Source organism: Galleria mellonella, unplaced genomic scaffold (assembly GCF_026898425.1).
Source record: "Galleria mellonella isolate WM207_F2 unplaced genomic scaffold, CSIRO_AGI_GalMel_v1 utg223, whole genome shotgun sequence".
NCBI lineage: Eukaryota > Metazoa > Arthropoda > Insecta > Lepidoptera > Pyralidae > Galleria > Galleria mellonella.
The window spans coordinates 1,321,399-1,345,897 of NW_026442042.1; the positions used below are offsets into that span (position 1 = coordinate 1,321,399).

Here is a 24,499-nt window from a genome sequence, read left to right on the forward strand (position 1 = left end):
GATCAGGAAATAAAGTTGATATGATTAAACAAATATTCCACAAATTTCAAGTAAAAATGGCACAGATACCTACAGATTTGGAGAGAATAGGATATTGAGAGCGATTTGGTAATAAGAACGACGATGGTTGGATGGGATAGTTGTCGATTTTTTGTTCCACGCTCATAAAAATTTAAGAATTGTTAGCCTCTATATAAGCATAAATACATAAGTTTATTGTATTATGTTTATACAAATTACATATCTATATTTGTCTTCTTTTTAGTGCCAGTAGTTAAATGGTCACGTGAAATTGAGTGAAATATTTGTTTTATTGTCAATATGGTGGTTGGCGATTAATAGGAGCCTACACAGCTCTCCTCAATTCTTAGAGGAAGAAACTCTATATGGAACTTGTTTAGATCCAGGCAAAAGTAGAGAGATGTAGTACCATTATAAAAATTATGGAAACTGGCCACATAATGTTCTAGCAGTGACAATGTAGCTTCTTACGTTTGCAATTTTTGTCTTTATCGCTATACTTAAAATATGTATTTCTTTGTGTTGTTTATTTTTTTTAATATAACTAATATAAATCATATTTAAAACTGATTAAAATCTATGATCATATGAAATTAATAACTATTTTTTTCATTTCACATGTAAGTATTAATTAGAATTTCATTTTCAGAAGATTCCCTTTTTTAGAAAATATTCTTATTTTGTCAAAATAAACATGTACTTGATTTAAACATTGATTTTCTGATACTTAAATAAACAAAGTTCATGTTCCTAATTAATAGATATAACTGGCATTTCTGGCATAAAAAGAGAAAATTATTAAATATAATTATCTAGCCTACAGCTTGCCTGTGACTTTCAAACTATTATTCAAAACTTCTATTTGAAGTATTTATTGATGGCAGTCGACATTTATCAAGGATGCAAGAGATAACTATTGTCTTGCTTTCAGCGCTTACCAGCAAAGATTTATTAGGTACTTTTAAAGTACTAATATGTTTAAAATTAACTTGCGTTTTACTGGTGGTTCAGGATCTTTATGGCGGTCTAGCAGTTTAGGTCTAAGTTTAACAGTGGAGTCTGTATGTATTACTGTGTAATAATTATAATAATGCTAATGACCTTCTTTGAATATATCATGCTCGGCGTTATGTGGAATTTAAAACCGGCGATGACAGCGGTACTCTAAGGTGACAGATGCAATGCGCACGTCTATTCTAAAGTTGTAACAACTTTAACATAAACCCATAACCTCATTAGGTTAGTATGAGAGATACGAACGAATGAATACCGAACTTTAATTTTATTAATAACAAATGTATTATACCTATGCAACGATATCCTTTAAAATTAATAAATAAGTAAAATAAAGATATATGAGGTAACTACAAATAAAATGTAAGACGATGAAACCTTAAGCAGGGTACTACTTGTAGTTCATGTCACTTCAAAATTGCCTGCTTTTGATATAGGAGACGCGAATAAGATACAATAGATATACGATACAATTAATCTGATCAGCAATTTCCTATATTGTAGATACTGTTTAGAATTGTTGATGGTATTTTGAAAGGGGCCGAAAAGAGTCGAAGTATGTAAATTTCCAAGCACATGGGAAAAAATTATACCTAAACTATTAAAAATTCATTTGATGTATATAACTACCGATAGTCTTTAACTTGCTTGGCGGTTTATAAAATAAGCGAAAAAGAGATTATACAGCCCTCAAATTAAAAACTATAACGCAATCAAATAGGTGGGCGAAAGATAGATATTAGGCTGTAGGAGTAATGAAGCATGACAAAGTAACGGTGAAGATCGCCTGACTGATACATTTTTATCTGTTTATGTATGAAAATTGTCTCTAATAAAATAAAACTATATAGAACAACTCAGTGCCACATTTAGAAAATCCTCAAATGCGATGGTTACCGTTCCATTTTGTTGAGTGTCACGGACTCTAAATGCTTCAGTGAAACGTTGTATTTGAACACACAGTACAATGAACTGATCAACAGACACCCTGCCGTCTTTTGGATCGCTTCTTTTTATTAAAAAATTGATGAACTCCGGAGTAAAACGGAAACCCATTTGTGACATTGCTGAAAAAATAGTAAACAATATAATAATACAAAATAAAGTCCTTGCAAAACTCACAAGAGACAATTTACAAATGTTCCGTTCTTTGATACTAAAAGTCTTTATACTATTTAAAAAAATAAGTTATGACGATAAATGGTATAAAATGGACTTGATGTATAATGTGAACTATTTGTGTAACTACATATTTTTGTATACCGTACAGGCTAAACATGTCGAACGATATTATATTGTCAACATCTGCATGCATTTATACGCATGTTTTACAAACAATTAAAACTTGAATTTATGATTTATGAGACAATATGAGTGAAGCCATGAACAAAACTGCACTGTATGGAAGGTTGCTCCATTACATTAGAGATTTTGAAACTACAGTATGGGGTTTTTCAAAAAGGGTATTTTAAGGTTTCTTCAGGGTCGTCAAATTTTCATTAGGGTAGTGTTCATAGGCTACAATGATTGTTTACTAACAGACGGGCTGTATGCTTGATTGCCATTATCGTGATATAAAAAAGGATAAGTCATTGGCTTATTTGCCATTCTCAGTAGTAGATAGGTATTTAGTCGACAATGTTTCTCATTATCCTATTTGAGATTAAAGCGATATATTTATTTGTACATTTTTTTCTCTGCTATTATTATATATGGAAAGTTTGTGATAAGTTAAATATTTTGTTATAAATATATATCATTATCTGTAGGTACCTTTTGATAGCTCTTGTTCTTCAATATGTCCAGACTGGTCAACGTCATAGGTTTTAAAAACTGTAAGCCATTGATTCACGTATGTATATAATTTGTCAAATTCTTCCACGTTGATAGTACCCGTACGATCTTTGTCAAACATACCTGAAAATTTAATATAGGTATATATATAAGTTTACTATTTTTTCTTAAGATTCTTTAACCATTTAAGAATTGATTGTAATAAAAGTGAAGGAACCAGCAAATTCTCCTTAAGTATGTAGGTATGTCCATGTTATTTTACTATTTAACTACGGTATAATGATGTAAGAGAAAGAACGTGATTTTTTAAAATAAATACTTTGAAAATACATTTCATTCATTAATTCCCTTACAATAATATAATGACCTATTTAATTAATTAGTAATGGGAGCTACAGATTCACACCACAAAATAAATATGGCGGTTATAAACTATTCGAACTTATTTTGTATAACGACGGAATATTGTGACTGTAACGCCCATTTGTTTGTATATCGACCATCCCTGAATTCCTGCTCCATTTGGATGTATAAATTTCGGCATGATATCTAGCCATATTGTAGAGATTACATCCATTGTATAAAATGTACTTACCAATCATTAAGTTACAAGCTGTATCTGAAAATGATTGGCCCTGTGCATTAACTAAGGCTCCTTTTAGCTCAGCAGCTGTAATGAACCCAGATTGATCTTTATCAACTGCTCGGAACCATTGCTGGACTTGCGGTGACACTCCGCCTCCTATTGGTATGTTGGGATATGGTCCATGACCCATTTCCAATTGACCAGTGGGTGGTTGTCCGCCATATTGAGGTTGACCATACCCAGGCTGGAATAAATAAATGCAAAATTAAATCGCTGGAACACATTTTAGTTTTTCTAAGTAGACATAAGTATTAAAAAGTAAAACAATATCTACTATATACATACAGTAACTACTTAAGTTTTTTTTTTTACAACACGGGGCAAACGAGCATGCGGCTCGCCTGATGATAAGTGACTACCGCCGCCCATGATCCCCCACAACACCTAAAACTTAATCGGTCGGTGTAGTTTAGAAAACGAGATAAAAAATATTATTAGAAAATCATTTCTAAAAAAGTGTAGTTTTGCTGCGTAGAAAGGCGTGTTCTAATTTAAAATACTGTGTGTTCTATTGTTGAACTTTAAATTTTCTTTCTTACTTTAACTTTAAATTTCAATAGGAGCGTCTAGTAACTACGTGCAAACATGTAGATGACACTTATTTGATGTTTCATTAAAAAGAACACAGTTAGCTAAGCAAGCTCCCCTATCTCTTGCATTTAAACTACTCAATGATATTTTGAGCCCGTATCCGCAATTACTGTTTGCCTGCAACTTGCCGAGTTTCGTCGGATGACCACAGTGTTTGTGTTCAGAGATTTAAAATCTAATGTTATTTCTATTTAAGTTAAATCTTATTAATATTATTATTTAATATATAATAATATTATTATATGATATTATTGTACTGATGCCTTCCTGGGTGAGCGTATGGAGACTGTAAAAATCACTCAGTTGATTAAGAAAATCCAATTCTATCGATACGTTTGCCACTTATCTAGTGGCAAGGATGTTAAAGTTTGGCTGTTACACAAATTGTAATACGCCCTGCGAAATTAATAGTACTAACGAAATGAAGCGTATTATTTATTTTCAGGCCAAATAACTAACAAGACCAACAGAAATTGAATTATGAATTTTTAATAAATAGAGTCATTTGAGGGAGCGACGGTGTTGATTTAGACGGTGCAAGTGTGATTAAATAATATAAAAAATATCTTTTTTGCATTTATAATAATATTATATTCACGGTAAATTACTTACTGGGTAGACAGAGAGAATCAATTGATGTTGCTCTTTATTCCTAATAACTACAATAGTTCATCATCTGATACAAGGGGTTCAGAAACGTGTTACTGAGAACAATAATTTGTGTGGGTTTAGCAGTTAAAATATAAAAGCTGGTAATAGAGAAACAGAAAAATAATTAATTTTTTATTCTTAATAATAACTTTATTCAATAAAGTTTAAATAGTTACGTATACTTATATACATTGTATAAACATTATAAAACCGCAAAATTTTAGTACCTTCACTTCATGCAAAATATGCTTATAGTAAGTATGTAATTAATACGAGACAAGACACATTGGATTACGCGTATTTATTTAGAGATCTGACGACAATTACCGTATTACCTAAGTGAAATATTCTATCCATGAAACTACATGAAATATACATAGCTGCCATATTAAAGGTAGGTATAGGCAAATAAATAAATTAGATAGGGTATTTCTTTGGATAAATAATAATGATGGAGTTTAGGTTCGTTAACACAAGTCTATAACAGCCTGTTAATGCATTCCTGTCATATTTGTAGCATGTAGCCGTACTCTACATTATAGGTATAACTAGTATCTAAGAATTCTATATTTTGGTGCATCTTAATAATGCTGATGCAATGTTGTATTAAGACTATAACAAATATATTAACAGTTTACAATTGTCAGGCTATTTAGAACATTGGTTACATTACTTAAGAACCTGTGTTCTATAATAAAGCTTCCTTACAAAATTATTTTAAATATTTGATGTTGATTTTATGACGTAACAAACAAGTGTATAAAACAAGATAATTTTAAAATGTCTTCAAATATTTTTTTTTCTTTATTTGTGCCCATCATTCTCTAATCTCACTCCATACATGTTCTCACAAAAATATACTACAAATAATATTCTTGTTCACAATAACACTTATTTATCTATATTTAATACAATCAGTGTCTAAAATGTAAGTGTACACACATAAAAGTATTAATAAAATATATTTATGTAAGTAATAATCAAAATAATCTAGTCCACTGCATTGGAATAAGTAGAATAATTTTTAATAATACTTGATAAAAATAAACAATTATATATTTTAGACTCAAGAAAGTAAATACACAAATATGTAGACCATAGTATATGTATAGGTAAGTATACATACAGTATTATTGTGAACAAGTTTAAGTAGCTAATACTTATCCTAGGCAGTACTGTTAATCACTACATTAATACACATACATAGTAATTTTGAGTCTATAAATTATTGTTCAGTTTTACATTTTGTTCCTTAGGGATTAAGTATAAGCAAATTGTTTAATTATTTAAACTGTTTATAGTGTTCCATCTGTAAATAATATTTAGTAATAAATTAAGTATTAATGTTATATATTATAACAAAACAGTTTTATTAAAATAAAAATCTCAAGACTTCTTATACTTGCATGGATATTGAACAAAGAATAAAAAAAAGTGTTTCCATATATAACATCCCTTATAATTATGTTTATTATCTATAAGAAAATAACAATGTTCATACACTTAAATGACATTCAGTCTTTTGCATCAAAACCAATACTGGCAAGTTTGTTCTATTTTGTACTAAGCAAACAAGTATATTTAATAGATGCCTAATGACAATGCTTTTTCACTAACTACACACATGAATTATCAGGTTGTTAAATCATAAATAAGCAAATAAATATACTTAAATACAATAGAGTATAGAAACATAACTGAGAATAATTTTTAAACCATCTATTCACAAAGTCTCTATCATCCAGGTACTGGTAAGTAAACAAAATGTAAATAGTGAAAATGCAATGTAAAAATATTTTTTTGCTATTATCATCAGAAATATTTCTTTAATTAAGCCTAAATATTACCACTGTGACTAGAAAAACTATAAGTAGCTGGTGTTACAGATGTATTTACACAGACTTGAATAGATGGTTTAAAAGATGAAGGAAGAAGTTTGTGTGCTTCTGGCACTGGAGAATAACTTCGGCAAACAACAGTCTCAAAATGCACTTGATCACTTCTATCTGTAGGCACACCATCAAAGCTCGTTTGTTTAGCTGAATCACCTGTTCCACTATCTTTGCATGATGAGTGCTCCGATATATTGTCTGGGAACATTTGAGGCGATTCACTATCACTATGCACTACTTGAGTCATTTTTATACTTTCGGCGGGAAATGAACGCACAGTACTGGCCATGCGTCTTCTTGTGTGGTATATTATAACCACCCAAATAATAGATGTACCAACTGCACAGCAAACAACTGTTATAATAATAATACCAGTCATATCTTCTTCATTTACCATGATGGCCACTGGAGGCAATACTCTCAATTCTGTCATGTCTTTCTTAGTTCCCAACTCATTAGTGATTTCACATTCATATCGTCCTGCATCACTTGATTCTGCACCTATGATAATCAACAGCTGATCATCTGCTGTCAGATAATGGCGGTCTGTGGGAGTTATTGGAGTCCCATCTTTTAACCACTTCAATACTGGTTTTGGTGACCCAGATATCATACATTGTAATACTACAGAATCCCCACTTGTTACTTCTTTATTCTCCATGACTCTTACAAAAGATGGTTCTTGCAATACTGATAATGTAGCATTAGCTATTATGGTACCAGCAGGATTTTTAGCTGCACAACTATAAATACCCATATCTGAGGTTTTTGCATTTACAATAAAGAATAGGTGGTCAGTTGGCATCACATTCATGCGTCTCTCTCTTGCTGCAGGGAAATCATTCCCACCATCTTTTTTCCAAGATATTTCGGGAGTCGGATCCCCTGTAGCAGCACAGTTTAATGTTACAGTCTCTCCAGTTTTTACTGTTACATTAGTAGGTGTCTTTAAGAATCGAGGAAAAGTAACTATGTTCACTTTCGCTTTTGAAGAGTATGTAGTACCAAAATTGTTGCTCACAATGCATTGATATTTGCCAGAATCCGCATGAGTTACATTTGGTATAATAAGTACAGATGTGGCACGTGGCTGACCACTCATAGCCATTGTAATATTTTCATACACTGTAGGATTGCTAATATTTCCATTGTTCTTTTTCCATAAAAATGTCATGTTATTAAATGGATTCGATGTTGCAGAACACACTAAATTGGCTGAATGACCTTTAATGGCAAGATGTGTTTTAGGATGTTCCACTACTCTTGGCTTTGGAGAATCACCACAACTATCTTCTTTCAGTTTGGATATTGATACCCCTCTTTCCTCAGAAGGATAGGCACAGGTTGCAGTAATATATTTCTGTTCAACCTTCTCTCTTATCCATTTCACCAACCACAATATGTTGCAATCACATAATAATAACGAACTATTTAAATGAAACTTTTTGAGTTTTGGCATTGAATCAAATGCATGCTGCTGAATAGATGTTATATTATTCCATCTCAAATCTAATTCTACCAGGTTTGTTAACCCCTCAAATGCTCGTGAGTTAATAGATTTTATATGATTAGCAGCCAAACTGAAAATAACTAAATTATGTAACTTAGAAAATGGTCCTGCCATGTCTTCAACTGTCCAGGAAATTTTATTGTTATTTAAATAAAGTCTTTGTAAAAGAAACATATGACTAAAAGCTTCTTGAAGAATTGAAGAGATATTATTGTAACTCAAATTGAGGATTTGAAGATTATCCAAATGCTGAAAAGTGCAACCTTCTATTTCAAGTAAGTAATTGTGAGACAAATCGAGGTCCTTTAAATTTGTACATAATTCCCAACTTCCTAAGTCAATAACAGATATTATGTTATTTGATAATGATAATGTAACTAATGACTCTAAACCATACATCCATCCTTTAGAAATACTTTTTATTTTATTGTGATCTAACTGTAGTTGATTCACAGACATAAATCCAAAGAAGGCTCCATCCATTATATTATCAATATTATTAAACTTCAGCTTAAGAGTTGTTAAATTTGATAATCCTTGAAATAGTAAGCCCGTAATTGTATGCAGTTTGTTGTGATTGAGCTCTAATGTCTTTAGATTTGACTGATACATAAAGAGGTGATTAGGAAGTGATTTTATTTCATTTCTATTCAATTTTAATGTAACAAGGTTTGTCAGATTGTCTAAAGCTCCTTCTTCTATAATTTTAATATGATTACTGTTTAAATTCAATGTTCTTAGAGAACAATTAGCTGGAAAGTGGCCTCTGTCTATGGATCCAATATTATTTCTATTTAAACTTATTTCTTGTATTTGATCATGTTGGAGAATACTAGGTATATGTTGTAATGAGTTTTTATCAAGTTTCAATACTTTCATATCTAACAATTTTTTGAATTCTCCAGTTACATTTTCATTCAATCTATTGTAGCTGAGATCCAATTGTTCCACCCACTTAGGAATTTTTGGCACAGAAGCGAAATTCTTTTTAGAACAATCCACATATTGCTCTAGGCAATCACATTTTTGTGGGCACGCATAAGTTTCAGCATCTACAGAATGTTGAATTATTGAGATAATAGTTATAAACAACAACAAATGCGAGTCTCCCATTATCATACTCATTAGTTGCAAGATTCATTGAAGAAATCATAGATTTGCGTCTTTGTTCTTACATAATTCCAAATGATAACGAAATACATAGAGAGTTCATGTAAATTTTCACTTCACTTATCCTCACTTTATATTTACTAAGCATTTTATTAACAAAAACGATGTTACAATTGAAAAACAACTCAACATATTTACAGTAGCGATAGGATAAGCCGCCATTTTATTTCATAGCGGTGATTTGGTGTTGCCGTTTTAAAGTAAAAAAAATTTAACTTATTATTTTTGTATCCATCCTGTGCGGAGTATTTACAACTACTATTATTATGCATTAATTGAATTGGATTTTGTATTTTTTTATAGGAAACTAGCTGTAGCAGTAACTCCGTTTGCGTATTTTTTTTTATACAACTTAGAATGGCAAACGAGCTGAGGGCCCACCTGATGGAAAGTGGTAACCGTCGCCTATAGACATGAGCAGTATCATGGACATAACAGAGTATACTGTTTCGCCCATGATACCCACCATGCGTTGCCATTCCTGAGGACTCAGGTGTTATTCCTCTGTACCCAGTAAATTCATGCCATATCCCACCCTTCAAACCGAAACACAGCCATGCAAACACAACTGCTTCAAGGTTGAAACAGGAATGGGACAGAGGTACCCAAGCAATCGACTTCTGTACAAAGTCTCCCTCTGGTGAACTACCTATTAAAGACTTACGCTCGTTTTCCACATATTTATTTTTCTTATCATCGCTTGGTAAGTAAAAACAATACTTTAACTAAGTATATGACGATATACTTATTCTAAATGTTTTTTTTTTAAACGAAAATGGAAGAATAGCTACTTCACTTGCACTATTGTTATACCTGTGCTGGCAGTATAGCAATGAATTTATAAAAAAATAAGGACGATTGTAGGGAGAACCTTAAATTATAAAGTATATAGATTGGCAATGTACGAGAGAGAAAATATTTTAACCTGTATGTTAGAGCGTGATAGACAATAGGATAATAATATGCACAATATAAGCATGAAGCTGTTTTGGCGGGAGTATGAAGAAAATAATTTCTAATTATTTTTACGCATTGAAGTCGAATTAGTTTTAAGTGAATATAGTTAGTTAGAATAAAGTGTGCTTTACCTAAATGTAATATAAATTTGTAAATATCTATAAATTTTAACTCCAATTCCTTAGAGATTGCCAAGAAGTGTCAATAACTTCTAATCGATTTACAAATGAGAAAGGCAACAGGCCGTTACGTATGCAGCTATAATATTTATATATAAATTTATTATATAAATAAGAAATAATAAAAAATAAAATTTGAAAAAAAATAAATAAAAAGTAAGTAATAGATAGCGATAGCGCAGGCGGGGTTACCAATCATTGTCCCCTCTTATAAAACCATGAAGATAAAATGATACATCTAAGGGGATGATACATCTTATTCATCATCTTACAGTAAGAGGTAGTGGATAGAGAAGGGAAGTGGTGATAATTAATTGACAAATTAAATAGAAATTTTTATTCAAATTTTCCTTAATATAACAAAACTATATTGGTACTTATTATTACAACGTGGAAAGTAAATATTTTGTATATTTTATTTTGCAGTTTATATATTTTACATAAATTACAGAAATAGAAAATGCCATTGCAAATATATTGTTATTAGAGAAATATCTTACGCATGGTTTCAACTTATGCTTTGTTTGCTTCATTATTATATATCTGTGATTCCAGAGATCAATATAATCTAAATTTCTAATAGATATCAATCAAAATATTATCTCGGTGGTCTATAAAATAGCAATTTTGCTAAACAATTAAATTGTAAAAAATAAAAATATTTTAGTCCATAATAATTTTAGTTCCTTAATTGCACTGTAGAAGCAGCACTAACTAGTAATACACTTATTTTTAATTTTAAGGCTTTTGATAATGAAAAACGATCAAACAAAAGACTGACAGCAATTTTCATTTATCCCGAATTGTGAGAAATCAATAAGTAATGAAATTTAGTATTACTGGTTTTAAGCATATTACTATACCCGGCGTAATATGCTTGTTGACTCGGCGAATTTCGTTCCGCCTAACAGTCGAATCTGGGGGGAATAGGATTGTTAGTAATGGAGACTGAGAATCTCATTGCTAGCAATATACACAACCAGATCGACCTCGTCATGGTTCCCCCTGGAAACTATCATGATTAATTCCTGACGAATTCATCATGGTAGGCTAACTGACCTGATTTCTCATCTATTATCCCTCACTGGTGTCCCGCCAGCAAATGCCTTAGCGTAGGCTGCGTTACCATTCCATTATCATTAAAAAAAAAACAGTCGATTCTATATTTTTTTAGTTTTTTCTTTTATCATGATACCAACTTAATTTCATTTTATTTTTACTTATTCCAAATGAAGTTATATTTTTATTGACAATAGCTGTACCCGTGACTTCGTCCGTGTGGAATGCGCGTGAGCTACCCACGGTACTGGTCAGTATTTGGACATTGCAACATTACTTTATTTTTCTATAATAAAAGAATTATTCTAAAATAAACGGCTAGGTTTATTTAAAAAAAAATATATAAATTACCCTTATTACATCAGCAACCTGCCAATAAAAGTTCCGTAAAATCGGTCCAGCCATTTAAAAAAATTTAAATGTTATTTTGGTATATGTATCCTATATATATGCATATACATGTAGTAAAAAACGGTTATTTCAATATTACAAACAGACACTCCAATTTTATTTATATGTATAGATGTCAAATTGCCAATTGTAAAAAGGGACTAAAAGATAATTTGAAATAATTAATCTTTACTATCTTGACGACCATGCTGGTAGATATCACCTTACCTTCCAACATATTACAGATTCAATTCCTGCACAATACAAACATCTGTATACTATTTGTGAGGATGACTGCTAGTTGTTTTGCTATGTATAATTAGTATGTATCAACAAAAAGTAGGTATAATTCCTATCAGTTGTCTAATATCTACCTATAGCACAAGCTCTGCTTAGTTTTTCTTATTATTATTTGGTATTTATTTATTATAATTATTATTGCTGCTAATATAACAAATATTAAAATAAGCACTAAAGTGTCAATAAGTCTCACTGGTAGCTCATCATCCCAAAATTTGATACATAGGTAATATTTGGAATAGGGAATATAAGTTACATTTTACAACAGCCAATAAATATCTTAGTCACAAGGTCTAAATAGTGGGTAAAAACTAGTGTCCGACCGAAACACGTTTTACAGCCGAAACCGAACTTCCGGCCTTGGTCTCAGTTTTGGCCATAACCAAAACCAAAACTTACTGAAACATATTTAGTTTCTCTTCTATACTGAAATCTAGTGTATTTTTTACACAATTATTTACACAAACACACAGATAGTTGAAGGGTAATAATAAACATTAATTAATGTATGTAACGAATATGTCATATATATTTATATGTAAAAACATGTTAAAATTATGACTTACTCTTGAAAGTAAACTTAAAAAAAAACAACTTTCAGTTTGACATACACACACAAAGTTTCGGTGCGACCGAAAGTTTCGGGCAATTTTTGGCCGAAACCGAAACTAAGGCAGAAAGTTCTGGCTGAAATCAAAAGTTTAGTCGAACACTAGTAAAAAGCAGAAAACATATCATATACATAAATCTACCACTAAAAACTTTATACCGATATCCATATTTTATTTTAGAATTGTTCTAAACAGTTTTTTGCCATCATAATCCCAATATCCAGACAATCAACCACAATCATTGAAACATTGCCATATTTTGCCAAGCTACAGTAAGAATACTTAATCAATTCATAAGGTGTTAATGATAATAATTAGTAAATGGTATTTTAACAAGTTGTGTTGTAACAACAGGTGTGGACCATTTTTAACCTTAGACTATTAACAGAACAACAAAGTAACTGATGATGAAATATTGTGTAAGCTTTTTCTTGAAAGGCAACTTCATCAAAAATTACAAAAGTAAACTTAAAAAAAGAAACAAAGTTAATATGATTAAGTGAAGTCTAAGGTAGAAATGTCATTAACTATATTACTTACATTGTATGCCATTGTAGTCTTGAGCTTATCTGTAAAATTGTATATAAGATCATTAAATTATACATTTCTAAGAGTCATTCAATGAGGCAATATCAATTACAGGCTAAAAGGGTTTAAGTTCCCATCCCATTATTTTTTTGTGTCCTTCCCAGGATTTGATTCCCAAAGTTTTACAAAGGTATCGTCACCTCTATCGCAAATTTATGAATCTGCAGTTTTTTCAAATTTGACATTTCTTTAAAAATCTACATTTTGCTTCATACTACTTATTGTGACTTATTTTCAAATTTCTATCTCTAACAGTTAAAGAAATTGAGTAGCCTGAATCTCCATATTTTTGTAATATACCAAAGTAAACATACTTAGCATATTTTTATTGTATTTTCTATAATAAACACTTTAATTTGAAAATTTCAATAATTATTTTATCAATTTTTCAATCCTAATTTAGTTATTTTACATGAATGATTGCTATAACATTGTTGTTTAAACTGAAGTTCTCTTCAAAACATGTGATTTATACCTTAGTATATTTACAAAAGTGGCACTTTCGTTAGTTTGTCAGATATTAAAATAAATTCTTTTCTTTGGCAACTTATGAAACTGCCACTTTCTTAGATTTGCTGTTGTATAACTCAATACCTAGGAATTCTCATGTATGAAAGTGCAAAGTAACCAATCTGCATTTATTTCTGATACTTGTAATATAATAATAATTAATTAAGCGCATTCAATAAAAAACAGGATTTTAAAACTAAAATGTTAGCATGATATTTTATAGTAGTCTTCTATCAAAAGTTATTTGCATTCTAATGTTTCAAAATGTTCCCCTGTAAAATGTATCTTTTTCAGTTTCGTAAGTTTACCATAGAGGTGATGATATGTCTGAGCATATATATATATATATATATATATATATATATATATATATATATACATTTTTATGGGGTGAAGCCCATTCTGGAAAATTAATGTTAAGACACCAATGACAACAATCATCTATTAATATTGTAAAATTGTAATATTATAAATCATAAAATTTGCAAAGATATTTGGATTTTTATATGTTTGTGTGTAAACAATCACAAGCACAATTTGAATGAAATTTGGTACATAGATACGATATGTCCCAATTTAACATATAGGTTATGTACTATATATATTAATTTACACGGATAAGGCTGTTATAAACTGCTAGTGGGTTTTTTACTACAGTTCTTTTTTTACATTTAAATTTAATAAACTTAGTAATACCATCATATTTACAGTTGTTGTAATTTTTTATTTAATCCATAATTATAAAATTAATTAATATAAGTACGTCAGTAGAGAAAGTAAATTTTTTTTAGATTTTCGCGGTAAGAACACTAGTTACGTATAATTAGAAAGTATAAGTGCCTATGAAATTTATAAATAGTGTATCAGTTTTTATTATCAATACGTAGGTACACTGTATTTACTCACAAATTACGTGATGTCAACTAGTTGTTCTACTTTGTAAATTGAATTAATTATAGAGTTAATTAAAAACAATTATTTTTAAGCTTAATTATTTTATTTTGGTATGTTTACTGTTAATCACTCACACAGATTAGAAAGACTATGTCACAGATTAAAGAGACAATGTGTGTTTTTTTGTTTACGGCTTTGGATATCTCTTTAAAGTCCATCTTTAATTTATGTTACTGTCATTCCAAGATAATGTATCTGAGCTATCGACAATTATCGCTCGAACTGTCGATAATAGTGTTGTACTACTATCTATATAGTGTTGTATAGCTTTTGTTCTAGATTTGGAATTAATATAACAAATTATACTATATTATATTTATAAATATAGTATAATAAATTTATATTTAAACATTTATAACGATAAAAACAATGGAAAATACACATTTGATAAGTTGATGATTAAATTGTCATTTCATAGCAGGCTACTGTTTAGAAAATGTTATACGGCCGTATAACCTTATCAAATTCAGATACAACCTACTTGCATACTTTCTACATAAACTGTGTCAAATATATAATCTAGTAATGTAAAATTTGTCATTGACGTATCAAACATTTTTTATACACTAGCCTGCTATGAATTGAGAAAAATGACATTTGATGGTGTATCTTTCGTCCTCTTTTTACTAATTATATTTGCATCAGAAGAAAGGAGGCAATCATATGATTTACAGTTTTTATTTTTTCATTCCTTCTATCTAATTCCTTGTTCTTAAATAATCTAGTAATGTAAAATTTGTCATTGACATATCAAACATTTTCTATACACTACCCTGCTATGAATTGTGAAAAGTAGCAACTGATGGTGTATCTTTCATCCTCTTTTTACTAATTATATTTGCATAAGAAGAAAGGAGGCAATCATATGATTTATAGTTTTTATTTTTTCATTCCTTAATTCCTTGTTCTTATAATCCCATATTCAGTGTTTCCCAGATTGTGGCAATTAAAAAATGGACTTGAAGCAATTTTAACCCTCTTGCTCCGAGCCATTAAAATGCTACGAGTAGACATCGGTGCCATATATAATAAAAAAAAAATAAATTAAAAAAAAACTGTAAATATTTATTAGGTATAATTCTGTTTGACGTTATTAAATATCAACTGGGCAATTAAAATCGTCAAGTAAACTTTGTCGGGAAATATTATGTATGAGGGCATAAAAATTTTAGAAATGTTCAAGTGGGGCATTTCTCAAAAAAGGTTGGGAAACACTGCCACAATTCATTCTTTGTCCCAAAGATATTGTTTTATTAAAAGCATCTATTTCTTTGGTACCTGTACTATTGTGCATCTTTATGTTAGTGATGCGATTATATCCGAACGTATAAATTTCGTAATCAATTTAATTGAATTCATTTAAATTCATCTGATTTATCTAAAAACACAAAGTCTAATAATTCGATTTCTCAAAAACTTTGTTTTCTGAGTTCGTATTTTTTGTAATCATATGTATCATATCAGCCATTAACTGATGAATATAGGCATATAAATTTAATTCCAATTATAGAAAACAAAACGGGCACTTAATTTAAGTTTATTTTTTATAACTTTTTTAAATAAAAGAATTTATTTTACAAACTTTTAGTTACTAAATATGTGTTTGAGTATTTATTAAACAATTTTATGGTTCTTATTAACACAGAAAAAATCAACCTTAATTTTTTTAGGATGAAATATCGATATGTTGTATTGCAGTACTATATATATAAAATAATCGAAATTTTTAAATAATTTCATTCGATTGTTAATCGGTTTTAGATACACGCCTAGCGTCTACGTACCTACCTTTTTATTTAATATGACTGTGTTGGTGTGATTCTGATTGATCAGCTGTATATTTGATCCTCTTCTGTACCTAGTTAATACTTTCTTTTCTTTTCTTGTACCTACATTAGTAGGTAGTTATCCGCCTAAGTTAGGTATTGTATTATTATGGTAGTGTGTCTACTGTGAATAATAATAAAATTCATTTTTCTGTATTCAATATTTAGTTGACGTTTCATTTTTTGTCTTACTCATTACATGGGAGTTTGATTTTAATAAATAACAATGGAAACATATGAAAGTGTTTTACTTGTTAAGAATGAAGTGTTTGTGTTCAAAATACCGCCCAGGACCTCCAATAGAGGGTACAGGTAAGTTGTTAAAATTGTGAACAATATTTATTTTGATATTATAATTAAAATGTTAACAGTATTAAATAAGTAGGCGTTTTCAGGGCTGCAGATTGGAATTTACAGGAGCCCCAGTGGACGGGTCGTATGAGGCTTGTGGCTAAGGGAGAAGAATTAATAATGAAGTTAGAAGACAAAACATCAGGAGAGTTGTTTGCTAAATGTCCTATAGATAAATATCCTGGAGTGGCCCTGGAAGCTGTGACGGATAGCTCACGTTATTTTGTGGTCAGAATTCAAGATGATAATGGTGTGTATATGTAATATTATGTTTTATTAAAAATTTTGTCTCTTTAGCCGAACCCTTAAGGTTGAAATAGAATATTTCTTCTAAGTATGAATATTGATATTTAGGTCTCAAACTTGAGTATATTCTTCTATATTGTGATTGAACTTATTGTTCTCTTTGTTTATTTAAAAAAATGAACTTATAAATTTCTATAATTAACTAGTGTTGTAATTTTATATTTTTTTAACATAGGTAGCATATACATTCATTCATACAAATTATGAATGAAGAATAATTTCAAATAATTATTTAACTCATTACCCATTGAGTATTTAAGATTATTTTTCTGGAGGGTCTAGTAACTTAAAAAAGATGCATATTCACACTCAGATATATCATTGCACATAGCTGAAAATTTGGCTCACATCATGAGGTAGGCATCAAGGTTGTTACTCTGGGATGAGCATGGCCCCTATCACTTGTCCCTTGCTCTGAATATGCTTATGTTTTAACTTCAAGCGATTGTATACTTTGTAATATAATTGTTAAAGTATCAGTATGACAAAATGAAGGAATTACAGTATTGTTAAGATTTTATGAAATTATTTTATCAAGTATTTTTTTATATTTTAGGAAGAAGTGCTTATATAGGGTTAGGATTTGGGGACAGATCAGACTCATTTGATCTTAATGTTGCTCTACAAGACCACTTCAAATGGCTGCGGAAAGAGCAAGAAGGCGAGCAGACACCTCAGCAACAGCTTGATCTTGGTTTTAAAGAAGGTGAAACAATAAAGATAAATATGAAAATAACGGTAAGTAAATTATATCTACAAAAATATAATTAAAAGAGTACAAAAAAGAAAATTTTCATGTCCTATATCTAATATAACAAAGTGGGCTATAAAATTGGCTCTGTGGGGTCTATAATATAAAATCATTAAGCCTGAACCTTAAAATTTCATGTTTAGATAATGTAATAACTAATGTTTTTGTTTCAAAGGGCAATTGATATCCAGATCCAAAAAAATCTTGACACTATATGATGTCATGTTTACTGTTCTAGTAAAAAAAAATATTATAAATTAGCTAATTTTTTACAGAAGAAGGATGGAAGTGAGGGCAGCAAGCCACGACGTGGTGGAGGAGTTGGCGGGGGAGGTGGACTGTTGCCACCACCACCAGGAGGATCCCGGCTTCCCCCACCTCCATCGCCTCAGCATGCCCCATCACCCTCTGCTATAGTTCCTGGATCAGCTAATTCAGATTGGGGTGATTTTAATTCTGCAAGGTGAGGAGTGAATTCTATAAGCTTAAAAAAATGGAATGGCTAAAATACAGGGGCACATTTTTTATTTTAATTAGAATGGCAAACAAATTGAGAGCCCAATTGATGGAAAGTGGTGGTAATTATCATTCATATACTGTGCCTTACTGTGACATCCATGATAACCTACCTCACTGCTACTCTTGAATTACGGAAACTAAGATGTCATATCTCTATATTCAGTAATTTTGTGAAATTATTGCCTATTATGAAGAGTGAAATATGGCAATGATCATATTTCAATCTCAATACTAATTTCATCTATACCCAGTCATATAGTTACATAGAAATGCAGGCATGCATGTACAGCTGCTTGTCAGCAAAATTAATACAAGTGCTATAAAATATAAAATTTACTGATTTATTACATAGAACACACTGTCAGCAAATACAAAAACCTGTTATTTCTGCCTATTCATATTTAATAATAGCGACCTTGAGCGTTGCTAAACATCTAACAACTGTGGTAAATAGACTGATAAATACCTAACACATTATTCATTTTTTATTCATCACTAATGTATATTACAGTTTATTACTTGATGGAACATGTGACTTTGCTCACGTAAATTAGGCTAGAAAGGGTGGTAGTAGTAACTTACTCAAATCTGTCCAATCTATTAAGTATGATTTAGTACATCCAAATGTTGTTACAAATTTTCACATTTATAATTTATATATATATATATATATATATATATATATATATATATATATATATATATATATATATATATATGTAAGTTTCGTGTCTGTGTTATAAGCTATTTATATTTTTAATAAATAAATGGAGAATATGTAATAAAATTCAGTACAATATTTAAAAATCGAGTTTTTCTGTTTGTAATTTTGTATGTTTATTGCAATAAAAACTTGAAATGGTTTAATTAGCACTTCCCAATATGTTTATGGTTACCATAACCATGGTTAATGCATGTTTGAAATATTTTAAGTGTCACATGTATATTGTTAATTGGAAGAAACCTTAATATGTCCTTTTAAAGAACTCCATATTGTGGCCTATAAGAAAAACCTCGGCCAAAAGCTCACTCTGCAATCAAAAGATTTTCATTATATTCTTTAAGATGTATTAATACTTAAATAAAAATATAATTTTCAGTACCCCAAATCAACAGCAGCAACAGCAGCCCATCACGCCAGCTAATCAACAAAATTGGGTGCAGTTCTGAAAATTGTATAGCAGCTTTGTAATTGTGATTTGGTTTCTAAAATCAGTTGAGTGTCAGTGTGTGCACATTACTTATACAGATACACTTGTTGTTATGAGTAGGAATCAGCAGCTTGCATTCACTATCGCTAAATATGTGATGGTATGATTAATTTTTGTTCATTGTGTGAGGTTAGTATGTACTAATCAGAGATTCTCAAAGTGTGTGCCCTGTGGTACTGGTACAATAAAGATGGCCACTTTAAGGTTATCAGTTAAATTTTATTAATTCTAAACAGATTTGGTTAATTCTTCTTGCAGTCATCTACTGGCATGATAATGATATGCTGATTTACTTCTTCTTGGTTTCATATGAATTGTGTTGATTGATGTTAATTTTTTTTGTAGTTCAAAATTGTATGTACACATATTATAGAGGTTAATGTCTAAGTGCAATGCGAATTGAAACACTTTGGGAACCCCTGGTAAAGTGTTAAATTGTAGATACCAGATCACAATCACTTTAAAAATTATGCAATAATATTTATCATCGATGTAACATTTATTGTCTGTATATGTTGTAATACTTATATAATAATTCTATATTATATTTAGACAATAGTTAAACTAGACTATTTTTGGGCTCTACTATATTGTTGTTAGAATTATTAGTATTGTTAAAGGCATGTCATAGTTTCTATGTAAATAGTTACTAATATATAAAAATAAATGTTTAATAGTTCAGATGTGTACAAATACCATTTTGATTTTGATCATTATAGATCTGTTTTTACATTCGAGAGTGATGTACAAATTAATGAATTCTTGTTATTATAAAGCTCAATAATATTTTCATTTTACATGTTATATTTAATGATTTTTGTTCAACTTTGTTGAATTATTTTAAGCTAAGTGTCGTTTTTTGTTTTATATAAACAGAGGCGATTCGTACTTATTTTTTTAATATACAAATAACGGTATTCTTTAGTATTTTTAAATTGTTTCATTATTGTTTATATTTATTTAGAAACTTTATGTTATTATTATTATTTTAAGTATGACAGATAAGCAACACTTAATATGTAAGTGAAAAAATAATAATTTTAATTATTATCGTTAAATTAGTTAATTTGTTTTTCCTTTTCTAATATTTTTTTTAGTTTATGGATGCCTGCAATACCAGTACATTGATTCTTTTAAAAACAATTCTGCAGTGATATATCATTAAAGTTTAAAAAGTCATTCATATAGAAGTTTCATCCAACATATTCGCATATTATCTGTCAATTGATTTGTTGAGTTACAAGAAACATATGATGTTTCCAGTTACTTCTTTGTTTCTATGTTATTTTTCACTACAATAATTATAACATTGACAGTAAAAACTAAATCAATGTTATAATCCTAGTGCTTACATATAAAATTATATTAATGGTATTTAATCCGATTCCAAATATTTTTGAGCCGTTTCTAATATCTTTGGCAGGCTACTACTAAGAACGTCAATGATGCTTATTTTATTATCTAATATCGTTTGTCCAGTTATATATAAATCTTGTCACGATATGCGTTCACGCCAATTTCTTAAATCGGCCAACCGATTTTACAGAAATTTTGTAAATGTGAAGGTATGTGATTTGTTCCATCTTGACAAATAGGATAGTTTTTATTCCGGTAATAAAATCTAGACACAGTAGGTGATGATAGGGGCAAAATAAAATTTGTCGGATTAGTCAGTGTAACAATAAAAAATAAATGTTACTGTACGTATAATGCTGCGGTACAAATTAAACTGAGTAGTAGAAAAAAATAATCTTCAATCAAATAGACTTGTTTAAAATCTCTTTCAAATTGTCAATTTTTTATGATTCTGCTACTGGGTTCGAAATGTTTTTATCTGCTGAGAAGAACCCGCAAAAAAACTCAATAGTTGCTCTTTTAAATTTTTTAAATTTTATTTATTACAAGATTATTTTACATTTGTACGAGTACTGTGAGTATAATTAGCATTGAGTTATATATATTATTCAATATGAAAGAAACAAGTTAACATAGCAGACCAGTCCTTACAAGCAGCATTTGTTAACAAGTACTCTAACTACCAGAGGGAGATTTTGTACAAAAGTCTTTTGCTTAGGCATCTCTGTCTCATTCGTGTTTCTACCGCAAGCAGTAGTGTTTGCATGTCTGTGTTTTGGTTCTTTGTTTTTTGATAGGTGAAAATGGTATGGTAACTCCGCCTGCGCTAACGGAATACGCTGGCGGAGCACCAGTGAAGGGTGATAGATGAGAATGAAAACAGGCCAGTTAGTCCATCATGATGAATTCATCAGAAATTAACCATGATAGTTTCCAGGGAGAACCGCGAGGAGGTCGACCTGGTTGGGGTATATTGCTAGTAATGGGATTCTCAGTCTCCATTACCAACAATCCCTTTCCCCGCTGTGTTTTGGTTTAAAGGGCATATGGAAGTGAATTTACAGGGTACAGAGGAATAACACCGAGTCCTTAGGAATCCCAACGCATGCCATGGGAGGGGTGAGGGGTATCATGGGCGAAACAGTATAATACTCTGTTATGTCCATGGTCTGTTCATGCCTATAGGCGACGGTTACCACTTTCCATTAGCTTGTTTGCCATTCTAAGTTGTATAAAAAAATTTAACTGTTTTGTAAAACTGAAAAACAGTTGTGCTAAAATAGTTGTTTGGCAGTCACTATAGCCTATGGATACCTGGGGTGTCACATAAGTAAATAAATCGGCGGTTCCATTTCTGATACCACAGATATTATAATACTTTCTTATTTTACGTAAGTGCAGAAAGTGTTTGTAACTAGTTACAAACACGCAGAAAACTTCACTTGAACCTTTTGATAATTTATAATCGTCACATTAATTTTATATTCATATACATATGTCTGTATCTACTTAATATAAAAAGAAATGGACTCACGATTATACGACAAACATAACAGAAAGCTTTTTTTTGTGGGTCACAACAACTCGTGGCGAGTCTTAGTCTGCGCCCACTTTCGAAGCGATATGTGAGCCTATGAGCACTGCAGAGGGCCTACCATGAAATATTTTCCGAAATTTTGGGGACGAACGAAATAAAAATTTGATGTTAAAATTACATAATACATGTCGTTTAAAATTATTAAAAATATTAAAATATCGTTCCTCTGGACTATTAGGATAGGATTTATGATGAATGAAACGTTAAGATCCATTTACTGGGTCGATTTAGGTATGAACAAAAACGAAATTGAGCCCTAAAAATTCGGAATTTCATTTCATGGTAGGCCCCTAGGTTATTTGGCTAATTGTAACACGTATGCACTGGCGGGGCACCAGTAAGAGATGATAGGTGAAACGATATTTTTTTTTAATGGATGATAATGGACTGGTAACCTCGTCTGTGCTAACGGTATACGCTGGTAGGGCACTAGTGATGGATGATAGGTGAGAATTAAAAAACAGGTCTTTTAATGTGTGTAAATGGCATGGTAGCCCCACCTACGCTGTCGGTATACATTGGCGGAGTACCAGTAAGAGGTGATAGGTGAGGATGAAAAGGTACTTCAGTTAGCCCATCGCCCATGACGATCTCAACGATACGTTAGTCATGATAGTTTCCAGGAGGAACCGCGTGGAGGTCGACCTGACCGGGTATATTGCTAGCAATGGGATTGGTAGTTCGCATTACTAACAATCACTATATATATATATATATATATATATATATATATATATATATATATATATATATACATATATCTCTATAAAGGTTAAAGGTCAATTGGTACTGAAATGTCGATGACCTTATGTCTCTATATTTCTTAAACTCAGTACTTTTACAGATATCGGAATTTCACTTAGTTGCCCCAGACAAACGCAACTATAATATGTATTAAATAAAGCACGATATATTTCCACTGTACAAATTGTAATTGATCCCATATGGCGCTACAATATTTAACTATAATTTTTTTTATTAGAGAATTCTACAATATATGTAATGTTGCATGAATATGTAAATTATAAGAGCTTGAGTTTGTATGTGGTGAATGTTTGACGTTATTCAAAATAAGCAAGTAAGCAATAATTATATAATTATTTACATGATATGGGCACCTACAGTCATGAAACGAAAAGTTTTTTTAAATATATTTTCTTTATTTGATCTTTTAACGTTGTTATGAACACACTCAGCTTACCTTCGCCGAATATAAATATACCGGCGGTTATTTTGTTGTGGGTAATAAATGCTTTATTGACAATGGCCGATTGGGTAAGTACGTGATACAATAAAGCAAACGATACGAATGACATCTACCTATATGTATATATGTGGGTCAATTTATCCGGTTTTTAACAGAACAATCATTACGATTGGATTTTGTGGAAATATTGGGAAGATTACACATCAATCAAGTGGGGGATTTTATTAAAAGTCTATACTAATATAACAATGGAATAGCATTATTGATTGGTTGCTTAGTAGGTAGGTATATTGTTTTGTTCTCTAAAAGAAGTATCTAACCCTAGCTACTTTAGAGAGCGCTATTATTAAACCCACGAGAACGACTTAAAACTAGTATACTTATATTTATCTACTTTATCGATTTTTCCTTTTCGCTATAGTGTTCGAGAGATGGACGAGGTTTTTTATTTGGATCGGAAAATAAGCCGTCGACTCATCTGATGAAAAGTGGTAACCCTTTGTTATAAATGTTTATCACGAAAAGTGGTAATGTTTAT

At 30.5% G+C, this 24,499-nt stretch overlaps 3 protein-coding genes across 6 annotated transcripts; 1 reads left to right on the forward strand and 2 right to left on the reverse strand.

Annotated features, from left to right (window-relative positions):
• Window positions 1–873: 873 nt before the first annotated feature.
• LOC113517623 (peflin) lies at window positions 874–15,018 on the reverse strand. Of its 4 annotated transcripts, XM_052894654.1 has the most exons (6): window positions 14,790–14,990; window positions 13,326–13,354; window positions 11,485–11,562; window positions 3,425–3,659; window positions 2,809–2,952; window positions 874–2,102 (listed from the first exon to the last, which is right to left on the reverse strand). In XM_052894654.1, the coding sequence occupies exons 3-6, from the start codon at window positions 11,494–11,496 to the stop codon at window positions 1,879–1,881; spliced, it is 615 nt and encodes a 204-aa protein (XP_052750614.1). In that variant the 5' UTR covers window positions 11,497–11,562; window positions 13,326–13,354; window positions 14,790–14,990; the 3' UTR covers window positions 874–1,878. The 4 variants fall into 4 exon arrangements, with proteins under 4 accessions (XP_052750614.1, XP_026758160.2, XP_026758159.2 ...); XM_026902359.3 differs by lacking the exon at window positions 11,485–11,562 and having other exon boundaries at window positions 14,912–15,018; XM_026902358.3 differs by lacking the exon at window positions 11,485–11,562 and having other exon boundaries at window positions 14,790–14,987.
• LOC113517622 (leucine-rich repeats and immunoglobulin-like domains protein 3) lies at window positions 4,833–9,478 on the reverse strand. Its single transcript, XM_026902356.3, has one exon. It carries the CDS (start codon window positions 9,242–9,244, stop codon window positions 6,554–6,556), a length of 2,691 nt encoding a protein of 896 aa, XP_026758157.2. The 5' UTR covers window positions 9,245–9,478; the 3' UTR covers window positions 4,833–6,553.
• A 1,591-nt stretch (window positions 15,019–16,609) lies between the features above and the next one.
• Window positions 16,610–20,859, forward strand: LOC113517292 (NECAP-like protein CG9132). The gene is made up of 5 exons (XM_026901937.3): window positions 16,610–16,975; window positions 17,059–17,264; window positions 17,877–18,058; window positions 18,347–18,534; window positions 19,691–20,859. The coding sequence occupies exons 1-5, from the start codon at window positions 16,890–16,892 to the stop codon at window positions 19,758–19,760; spliced, it is 732 nt and encodes a 243-aa protein (XP_026757738.1). The 5' UTR covers window positions 16,610–16,889; the 3' UTR covers window positions 19,761–20,859.
• Window positions 20,860–24,499: the final 3,640 nt, after the last annotated feature.